This window comes from Belonocnema kinseyi, chromosome 3 (genome assembly GCF_010883055.1).
Source record: "Belonocnema kinseyi isolate 2016_QV_RU_SX_M_011 chromosome 3, B_treatae_v1, whole genome shotgun sequence".
Classification (NCBI taxonomy): Eukaryota; Metazoa; Arthropoda; class Insecta; order Hymenoptera; family Cynipidae; genus Belonocnema; species Belonocnema kinseyi.
Genome location: NC_046659.1, coordinates 118,984,033 through 118,995,884, shown reverse-complemented (window position 1 = coordinate 118,995,884; position 11,852 = coordinate 118,984,033). Strand labels below are relative to the sequence as shown.

The 11,852-nt window shown below is 25.2% G+C and overlaps 1 protein-coding gene across 8 annotated transcripts in view; it reads left to right on the top strand.

The window, feature by feature from the left end:
- LOC117169128 (TOM1-like protein 2) overlaps positions 1-11,852 on the top strand; it is a 58,828-nt gene that overhangs the window by 24,427 nt on the left and 22,549 nt on the right. For all 8 annotated transcript variants that reach the window (XM_033355312.1, XM_033355308.1, XM_033355311.1 and 5 more), the window contains exons 4-5: positions 1,837-2,094; positions 10,598-10,986. In XM_033355312.1, coding sequence (XP_033211203.1) covers positions 1,837-2,094; positions 10,598-10,986 — 647 coding nt within the window. The remainder of the gene's footprint in view (positions 1-1,836; positions 2,095-10,597; positions 10,987-11,852) is intronic.

Genomic DNA, 11,852 nt, shown 5'->3' with positions numbered 1-11,852 from the left:
TAAAGTTAAAGAATTTTGTGCACCGATGATTGAAGAAATTTTAAGATATTAACGCGTTTTATGTCTGAAAAAAAATTATAAAAATAAAAAATCAAACATTTTTCACTGTTTTTGTATGCAAAAACCGCCATATTTAATTTTGAAGTCAAAATATTCGAATTTTGATGACGGATTCAAATATAGCTCACCCAAATACATAAGGAACAGTACTTTTGATCTATTTATTGTTTTGTTATACCCATAAATTTTGCAGTCAAACTCATGTTATAAAATTGATAGATTTGGTCGTTAATGGGTTAAAATATATATTTTTTTAATTCGCCCTGAATTCTTTTAAATTATTTCCAATTCATTTTAATTTTTTAAAATTATTTTTTAGTCATTTGTTACTTTTTTGGTTATAAATTAGTAGGATTTCAAAGGTTTAAAATAATTTGTTTTAATTCACCCTAAAATCTTTGAAATTATTTGGAATTCTCTTGATTTTTTTTTTTAATTTAATTTTGAAAAGTTTTTATTTAATTGTTCCTGAAGACTTAACTTTAAAGTCTACCTTAAATTCCTCAAAATTCATTTAATTTTTGTGGAAAATCAACGGAATTTTTGTTTATTTTCAAAAATTTTTCCCATTAATTTGAATCCTTTTAAATTCAACTTGAATTGCTTCGAAATCTTCTGAATTTGTTACCCTTTGAGCGCGAACAAAGTACCTTATATTTTTTCCCGTATGGACTGTGAGGCCTCTAACTATTTTTTTGTTCCATCAAGAAATGGATTTTTTACATTCTCATAATGTATGATTGAGAAAGTATTAGAATTGTCGGAAATTTGACATCACACTTTTTCAACGGATCTCCACGTTTCAAAACCCCCTGAATCCGAAAATCAGGTTTTCACGATGGCGTCTGTCCGTCCGGCCGTCCGTCGGTAAACACGATAACTCTCGAAAAAATCAACGAATCAAATTCATCTTTGGCACACTTTTTTTCGGTCCTAAAAGAAAATACGTGTTCGTGAACCAGCCATTTTTGATAAAAATTCAAAAAGTGAGCGCATTTTGAACATTTTTGAGACCACTTTTTTCTGAATTTGAAAATTCTATGTACGGGTATTTATAGTATTAAAAAGAACATTTAAAAATTATCAGAATTATAGCATTTTCAAAATTTTGTTAATCAACCGAAAATCAAAATTTGAAGCCGAAAAACGCACAATATGAAAAAAAAGTCAAGAGAAGAAAAAAATTTCTTTTTGAAAGCCCTACAAGATTATCATAACCAATTTTTGGATTTTCTTCAAAAATCGAACATTCAAATTTTTATTGCACAAAAAATAATGGAAAATAAAAAATTCCATTTTGTGGACCAACTATGTAGGATACAAAAAAAGATGAATTAACAAAAATGGTTATGCCAAAAAAGATGTACAACTTCGTTAAAAATCACTTCTTGATAAAACGCGTACTTTTTGTTTTATTCGTGAAAAATAACGTTGAAAAAAAAATAAAATAAAAAAAAATGTGTGGAAAAACGACGAAAGTTACGAGAATATGAAGACGCATATAAATACTACGAGTACCATCTAAAAGAGATCTTTTTGATAACGTTTTTTTCAAGCATTCCAAATGCAAAGAATAAATATCCGAGCGCGAAGCGCGAGGTGTAATTATGTTCGAGCGCGAAACGCGAGGTAACCTGTTATCGAGCGCGAAGCGCGAGATTCAACCGTCGCGCGCCCGAGGCGCGCTCAAACTTGCGGACGAAGCGAGTCGCGCGCGATGGGAATATACCGGCGAAGCGGGCAGATTTTTTCAATAAAAGTTGTCTTCAATTGCAGAGTGTGCCCGAATCCGAGCAAAACTTGTCCAGTATCCCACCAGAGGACCAAGCCGCCCTGACAGCCGGACCACAGCATGTGCAATCATCACCCAATCAATTGGTTCAATTGAGCGATCAACAGCTCGCAAAACTTCAGAGCGAATTGGACGTCGTCCAGGGCAACATGCGAGTTTTGGCAGAAATGCTGGCATATTTGACGAGTCCGGAACAAGCTTCCAATCAAAAACCAGACCCGGCGGATCTTGAACTTCTCACGGTAGGAATTAGTGATTCACGCTTGACCGCCTAAACGTTTAAACAATTCGAATAATTTCTGCGTTTAACCGCTTTTATGAGATTTTTAATTTTATAAAACCAGGAAATAACATTCAACTTTTTTTTTTAGCCGGGAATTTTACAAATTTGTAGAAGAAAAATCTGTCCAGGTTTGATTTAAACAGATTTTAAATAATTAGTGGAATTGTTATGATTTTCAATTATGCTATTATTTAGCTCACAGTGCGTAATTCGAAATTTGTTTACTTAAAAAATTTTCTATTGAACATTTTTATTTCTAAGCTGACTTTTTTAATTTAAAGAATTTTTTAATGGTTTCTTAAATACTTGAACAAATAAAGAGTAAAAGCCTTTGATGTTGAAATTTTTGGATAAAAAACAGTTTTATTTAATAAATAAATCAATATTTTTTAATTTATCTGTACTTTAAGTAATAAAAAGTGGACGAAATGATTTTAAGCCAGTTCCAAATTTGAAAATTTTCGGATTTTAACGTTAAAACTTAAACGGTTTCAATTTGAAAGTCTTAGTCATTAAACAAATGTAAACGTGTGTAATTTTGCAATTTTAATTTTAAAAAAAGATTAATTATTGAATATTTAGCAATATTTGAATTTTTATTTAGGACAAGTAAATTGAAACCAAATATTTAAAAGTAAAGGATCTTTAACTTATATTTGAAAAACGCTTATTTTGTTATTGAAATTTTTGATATATAATTTACAATTGAACATTTGTAGAAAAAATTTGAGTAATTATAAGAGATATTTAAGAGTTTTAAAAAGATAAAAAATTATTTTGCAAATTTTAGTAAGTTTCCTTAAAATCTTCTAGAATCTTTTTTCAAAATTTTGTTTAAATCTTTGAAAAACTTTTTAAATATTCTCTTAAAATAATTTTTTCAAATGAAAAGTTATTTTTAATTTTCCAATGAATCTTAAGAAAATGACTTTATTCTTTTGAAGCCTTTCAAAATTCTTGAAAAGAATCTTAATTTTTTTATTTACAATCTGCGTAAATCTATATTTTGTTTTATATTCGGCTGTCATTTCAAGTTTTACATTAAGTTTGACTCATTTCAAAACTTCTACATATCTCTTAAAATTACTCAAATTTCGCCTACAAATAATAAATCTTCAATTGTTATTTATACATCCAAATTTGAAAGAATTTTTCTAAAATTTACAGGATTATCTGAAAATTGTAGAAAAAATCAATTCATTTTGACAGATATTTAGAAGTTCTGAAAAAAATTCCAAAATAATTTTAAATTTAAAACAAATTAAAAACAACTTCTAGATTTTTCAAGATTTTGAAATAAAATTTTGAAGCTTTCCAAGGATGTTGAAACTATTTAAAAAGAAAATAATTGAATTTCTGATTTAAGAAATGTTCATTTAAAATTTTTCAATTTTTCAATATTTGATGTTTCTACCTTAAAATTCCTTAAACTGATGTAATTTTGAAAATTGTAAAATTCATTGATTGATTTTTCAATTTAGAGCATTTGAATAAAAAATCTTTTAATTAAAAAGTTTTAAATTTCAATTTTAAAACATCAAAATTTAACAGTTCCACTTTAAGTTTGTTCATTTAAAGCCCAGTTTTTATTACCTTAATTGGAAAATTTTGTAGCTTTAGTGTTCCATTTTTTAATTTCATTGACCGTGAAAAATGTTTGCGAATCGGGAAAAAAACCGGGATATGACAGTGAATTTATTTTTTGACCTGGAATTTTACAAATTTTTAGAAAAAATATCCTTCCAATTTTAATTTTAACGGCCTTTTTTTAATAATTAGTTTAATTGTGTTCTTTTTCATTTATGATACCATTCAGTTTAGGATGCGTAATTCGAAAATCTTCAAGTTTAAACATTTTTCCATTTCAAATTTTTAATTTTTAAGCATACGTTTCAATTTAAAGAATCTTAACATGCAGTTTGAAAGACTTAAACAATTTTAAATTAGAAGCGTTTAAAATCGAAGAATTTTAATTTAAAAAATGTTTTTAGTTAATCAATTGTGAATATTAATTAATTCATGATTTTTAAAATAAAATTTTACTATAAGATTTAAAAAGTGAATAATAATTGCTTGTATATAAGACGATTCGGAATTAGTACACAATTTGAGAATGTCCCGATTTTAACGTTAAAAATTAAAACTGTTTCAATTGGAAAGTCTTATTAGTGAAATAGGTGTAAACGCTTTACTGCAAATTTATAATTTATATTTATAATTAAAGGGTTTTACTAAATTTTAAATATAATTTCACTCTAAAATATTCCATTTTTAAACCATGCAATTTAAAATTGTTTAATTTTGGAAAAAATTATAAATTAAATATTCAAAAAGAAACAAAACATTGAACTTTGAACGTTACAATTTTAATAGTTCTATTTAACCAAATTTAATTTGTAAATCAAATTGTTGAAGAGATATTTAGAATATTTGGAAATATTGCAAATCAAATTAAAATTTGAAATGGTTTCAAATCATTTAAACGAAATATCTAGATGTACCGACAAGATGCGACTATTCGTACAAAAATGTCGGTGCAAATAGCCACAATTATTAGATTTTTAGGCAGATTTAGAACACAAAATTGAGGAGCATTCTAAGAATTTTGACAGACTTTACAAGAATATAAAAACATTTCTTAGGAAAACTAAAAATGAGTTTTTATTTTAAAAAACTAGAGAACATTTAAAAAGATTTATAGCGATTTAAAAAAATTTCTAAACTTAATATGCAAGATTTTAAGGAAATTTCTTTAATTTGGCAGAATTAAAAAAAAAAAATTAATTTGAAATAATGTAAAAAAGCATTTAGATTTTTTAAGATTTTTAAACAAAATTTCGAAGCAGTTTAAGGAGTTTTAAAGTATTTAAAATAAAAAAAATTTAACTTTTAATTTGAACAGGAATATTTCAATGTTTTACAAATGTATAGTTGAAACTGGAAATTAGCCAGAATAATAATAATTCTGATTTGGAACCGGGAATTTTCAAATTTAAAAAAATTCTGAACTTTGTCTGGAAATTTTCGAATTGGAACCGGGAATTTTTTTAAAGAATGAATTCTTTTTAGAAAAAAATTATAAATGTTAGTTGAAAAGGAGAATTTTCGAAAAGAATTAAAATACTTGATTTGAACAGGGATTTTTTCAACAGATTTTTATTTCTGAACTTAAATGAAGAAGTTTCTTAAAGAACTAAACTTCTGATTTAAACAAAGAAATTTTCAATTTTTAACCAATTCTACGCTGGAATTAGAATTTAAAATTGCTTAAAATTTATATCTTTTTAGGTTTTTTTAGCACGCCCAAAATTTTCCATAAAAGAGATGTCTGTTCGATTTTGAATTAAAAATTTATTGAAAAAAAAAATGAAATTTCATCTATTTGGCTGCATATTAATATTTTTTACTTAAAAATTCAACTATTTGTTTTAAAATGTATGTTATTTGTGGGAAAAATCGCCTTTTTATAGAAAATTAATCTTAATGGTTGAAAATTGCTCTTTTTCGTAAAAATGTGAAATATTCCAGTTGAAGATTAATTATTGTAGTTGAAAATTCATCAGTTTGGTTGAAAATTAATTTCTTCAACTGAAAATTCAACTGTTCAATTTGTAGTTGAAAATTGATCTTTCCTATTTCAAAATTTAACAATTTGAATGAAAATTGATGTTTTTAAATAGAAAATTCAACTATATTTTTGAAATTACATGTATTTGGTTACAAAATCGATTTTTTCATATCAATTTATCTTTTTATTTGAAAGTTTATCTTCTTGCCTAAAAATTCTTATCGGGTGAAAATTCAAATACTCCAGTTAAATGTTTATCATTTTAGTTGAAAAGTCATCTTTTAGGTTGTAAATAAATTTACTTGGTTAAAAGTTAAACTCACGTATTAAAAATTAATTTTTTGATTGAAGATTTATCTTTTTAATTGAAAATTTATCTCTTGCTGAAAATGCAACTACTTTGTTGAAAATTAGCTTTTTTTATCTAAAAATTTAACTATTTTGCTGAAAATACGTTTTTTTGTGACGAATTAGATTTTTAAGAGAAAAATGAACTATTCTATTTTGAGTTGAAATGTATTTTCTCCTTTTTTTCAATTGTTAGTTTTGTGTCGAATGAGCCGAAAATAAACGTATTTTTGAACTCTGCTTTTTAATTGTGAATATTTTTAATGTTTTTTTAGCATACCACGATTTTTCATAAGAAAATAAATTTCTGAGCGATCCTAAATTAAAAATTTATCTTTTTTAATGGAATTTCAACTATTTGGCTGGAAATTAATATTTTTCACTTAAAAATATAAATATTTGTTTTAAAATTTATGTAATTTGTGGAAAAAATTCGCCTTTTTTTATAGAAAATTGCTCCTTTTTTCTAAATATTTTAAATATCATAGCTGAAAATTGATTATTTTTATTTGAAAATTCATTAGTTTGGTTGAAAATTAATTTCTTCAACTGCAAATTTAACTGTTCTATTTTTAGTTGAAAGTTGATGTTCTTAAATAGAAAATTCAACTATATTTTTTAAATTACACGTATTTTGTTAAAAAATCGATATTTTTAAATACAAAAATATCTTTTTCTTTGAAAATTAATCTTGACGAAAAATTTTCCTGTCGATTGAAAGTTCAGCTATCCCAGTTAAATGTTTATCATTTTAGTTGGAAATTCATCTTTTACGTTGGAACCAAAATTGTTTGGTTAAAAGTTAAACGCTTTTATTAAAAATTATTTTAACTTTTTATTTGAAATTTTTAATTACTCGAAATTGCTTTTTAGTTGAACATTTGTCTTTTTTGGTAGAAATAAATTTTCTTGGTTGAAAATTCATCTTTATCGTCAAAAATTAAATTATCTTGTTTAAATATTCATCATCTTAGTTGAAAATTGATCTTTCTGGTTTGAAATTATTTTAACTTTTTAATTATCAAAAATTGTTTTTTAGTTGAAAATTGGTCTTTTTTGGTAGAAATCAATGTTTTTGGTTGAAAAATCATCTTTTAGTTCAAAAATTAAATTGTTTCTTCTGAATATTCATCATCTTAGTTGAAATTTAATCACTTTGTTTAAAAATGTAACTATTTTTTTTCAAGTTAGTTTTTTTTATTGCTGAATGTAATTTTTTTAACTGAAAATTTAACTTTTTCTATTCGAATATTGAAAATTATCTTTTTCTTTGAAAGCTAATCTTTTTGTCTACAAATTATGCTTTTCGGTGAAACATTCAAGTATTTCATTGAATAATTTTTCATTTTAATCAAAAATTCATCTTTTAGGTTGGAAATAAAATGTTAGTTACGAGTTGAACTCATTTGTTAAAAATTATTTTTTTATTTTGAAGATTCATAATTTTTATTAAAAATTCATTTCTTGGGTTGAAATATCATTTTTTGGCTCAAAATTAAATTATTCAATTTTTTTGTTAAAAAGTTCATATTTTTTGTCTAAAGTTTAATTATATCATTTAAATATTCATTATTTTATTTGAATGTTTTATAGTCTTAGTTAAAAATTCATCTGCTTGGTTCAAATTTAATTTTTTAAACTTAAAATTTAATTATTTTTGAAGTTTTGGTTGACAATTTATCCTTTTTTCCAGTAAAAATTAATTTTTTTTTTAAATTTAACTATATCAGTGAAAGATTCATTGTTTTTGTTGAAAACACATACTTTTTGCTCTTAAAACAGATGAATTTTCTTTTAAAAAAATATAAAAAAATAGTTGAATTTTTATATAAAAAAAGTTTCAGTTGAAATTTTAAGATTAAAATATGAAATTGTTAACAATAAAAAAAGTTTTTACGAAAAAAATTGAATTTCGAATCCAAAAAGACGAATTTTTGCTGCCAAAAAGAATGCATTTTTAACCTAATAGTTTAATTTTCAGTCAAATAGTTGCATTCTTATCCAAGAAGGATAAAATTTGTATGAAAATAACAGAATTTTTAATAAAACAGGACAACTTTTTTTATAAAGTTGAACTTTTATCAAAAAGACAATCTTTAAAAAAAGAGTTAAATTTTTATCCAAAAAAGATTCTAGTTCACCAACAATTGTAAACAATAAGTTACTTTTCTGCTAAATAGTCGAATTTTTTCCAAAAATGATGACTTTTAAAAATGATTCATCCGAAACGATTTCAATTGACTTTTCAATACAAAAATACGAATTTTAAACAAAAAGTACAGTTTTGTAGGAAATAGTTGAATTTTCAACAAAACATTTGCATTTTTATCCAAGAAAGATGCAATATTTTTACTAAAAAGGTTCAATTTTTAAATAAAAAGACAAATTTTCAGAAAAATAGTTTTTTTTCCCAAAAAAGATTTCGGTTGACTTATCCGCAGCAAGAAATGAATTTTAATTTAATTTTAATTTAAAGAATTTTAAAACGCAGTCTTGAAGACTTAAAAAATTGAAAAATTAAAAGCGTTTGAAGTTGAAAATTGTTGATAAAAAGCAGTATTATTTTATCAACTGTAAATATAAATAAGTGAATAAATAATTTTTAAAGTGTATCTGTAATAATTATATATTCGTAATTAAAGGCTTTTACTAAATTAAAAATATTGTTTCAGTCTAAAAATTTGAATATTTTTAATTATGAAAAAGAATAATCATTTAATATTTACCAATATCTGACTGTTAATTTAATACAAATAAATTAAAGCCAAATATTTAAAAGTTAACAATTTGAAATTTAATTGTTTGATATAGCAAGCCTTTAAATTTGCAACTTTGGTATTTTTATTGTTCTATTTAAAAGATGTTAAATTTTTTATTCAAAATTGTTGAATTTTTATGTAGAAATAACAATTGGACACTTATTATTTGTAGGAAAAATTTGCGTAATTTTAAGATATATTTAGAAGTTTTTAAAAGATTCAAAATTAATTTAAAAACTTCAAATGATATCAAGTAATTTAAACCAAGTGTATGAAAATTTTGTTCAGAACTTCTAAATATATTTTAAAATGAATAGAATTGTTCCTTCAATTTTCTGAAAATCCTGTACATTTTTTGTTTAAATCCTTTAAAATTTTCAGGGTATTTTTTGACGATTTTGGAAATCTCTTAAAATCTTTTTAAATATTCTGTTAAAATAATTTTTCAAAATGAAAGGTCATTTTCAATTTACCTAGAAATATTACAAAAATGTTTGCATTCTTTTGGGGCCTTTCACAATTCTTAAAAAGCTTCTACATTTGTTGTTTGAAATTTGCAAAAATCTACATTTTGTTTTAAATTAGATTGTGGGCATTATAAATAATAAGTGTTCAATTGTTATTTATAAATCCAGATTTACATGAATTTTAAGGATTTTCTAGAAGTTTTAGGACAAATTCAATTAATTTTAAAAGTTATTTAAAAGTTCTGAAAAAATTTTTTAAATAATTTTAAATTTGAAAAAATATTTTAAAAACTTATAGATTTCTCAAGATTTTGAAATACAATTCTAAAGCTTTTCAAGGATGCTTAAACTATTTAAAATAATTTAACCTAAAATTTAGCCTAAAATAACATAATTATATAATTTTGAAAATTTTTAAAGTTCATTGCTTAATTCTTCAATTTAGAGTTTTGAAAAATTTAACGTGGGTTTATTTTTTTGGAACTTAATCTAAATTTTTGAAGTCTATAATTTATGAATGTTCAAAATTCTGAATTTTGCAATTTGAATTGATTAAACTGGAAATTATTCAGTTGAAAGGGTTCCAGCTTATACGTGTAAACTATATTTGAATACAAAATTTTTGAATTGAAGAACATTTAAACTTCAATTTTAAAAGTTTAAAATTCAAGAGTTCTACTTTGAATGCTTTAATTTGTTGTTTATATTTACTACTTGAAATGGAAATGTGAATTTTTAACAAAATCGTTTAATTTTGCAACCAAAAAATATGTCTTTTCAGGAAAATCGTTAAAAAATTTCACCCAAATAATAAAATTTATAAATAACTAAAAAGATCATCTTAAGGAAATAGTATATTATGCAACAAGGGGCGAAAGGAGCAGATTCTTCTCGAGAGGGTAGTTATTATCCGAGGGAAAAATTTACTTAGGTCCCGTTATTCCACTCTCGACCATGGCTAACTTTTGGCCCCGAAAAGCGGGTCCGACGCATTTTTCTATAGCTTTCTTCGCGCCTCGAATTTTGATCAACTAATTTTTACTTTCGCCCCACTGATTTTACTTTCGCCCTGCCGATTTTACTTTGGCCCCGCTGATTTTACTTTCGCCCGTTGATTTTTCTATCGCCCCGCTGATTTTACTTTCGACACGCTGATTTTTCTTCCACCCCGCTGATCTTACTTTGGCCTCGCTGATTTTACTTTCGCTCCGCTGATTTTACTTTCGCCCCGCTATTTTTATTTTCGTCCCGCTAATTTTGTTGTCGCCCCGCAAATTTTACTTTCGCCCCGCAAAGTGGAATGAAATTGTTTGTTTTCAGGAACTACATAATACTTGCAAGGTGATGCAACAACGAGTCGTGGATTTAATCGGTAAATTGGCACATGACGAAATGACCGCAGAGCTGTTGCGCATCAACGATGAGCTGAACAATCTCTTTCTGCGCTACTCGCGATACACAAAGAACAAAGTACCGCCGAGTGCTATTCTGGCGCAGGCGATGGGACGTCCACCAATTGCAGAATCGAGTGCCGTTCTGGGCAAACAAGAGGCTGCTGATTCGCTCATTGATTTGTCGGATGGTGTCGAATCCTTGGAGAAACGAGTCGATGCTATTCAAATTTGCCCGAAGGGAAAGGAGCCTGATAGCGATGAGTTTGATATGTTTGCCCAGTCTCGAAACACTACTTATGAAACAGCCAAAAATAGGTTCATTAAGTTGATTGGTTAGAAAATTTGGGCTCGGATCCTGCGACTTTTTTCAACTTTTTTCAACAAAAAAATACGACTTTTTTTCTGTTCTAATCAGAAGTTTGATTTACTTAGTTTCAATTTTAATCGGAATGGAGCTTTTATTTATTTTCAAATTTGAACAGGATCTCAAGTGACCTTAAAAACGGAAAATTTTCGTTGTGTGTGTTTTTTTTTTTTTAAATCTTTAAAACCTGGAATTCTCCTTGGATTTTTCACGAGAACCTTGAATTTTATTTTTCTATTCTAAAACAGTAACTTTATTTCAATGCAAAATTTTGCTACTGAAAAGTTTTTTATTTATTTATAAAGATATAATTTATCTTTTATTCAATACAGAATATAAATAAAGAAATGTCAAGTCACTTTTTGTAGATCGTACCAATTATTTTATAGATTGAAAAAATCAGACTTTAATATTTTGAATAATTGGAAGTTTTTTATTTTGTCTATGCTAATATAGAGTATTGAACTATATATTTTTATTAGTGGTATTCAACTCAATTGTAAACCATATTTAAAAGGTTTACAAAATATTTCTAAAGATTTGAAAATATTTCAAACATCTAAAAATATTTTTTAAATTTTCACAAATATTCCGCGCTTGTCAACAATTTAAATAAGCGTGCACAATGGATTTCAATCAAGATTTCATGACAATTGTACAAACATTAAAAAAATTTTAAAGATTGATAGGATTTTAAATATTTTAAAAAGTGTACAGTACACCAGATTTTAAAGATTTCAACCAATTTTAATGATTTGACACGATTTCAAGAGGGTTCAAAACATTTTATAATATTTCAAAAGATTTTGAATAATTC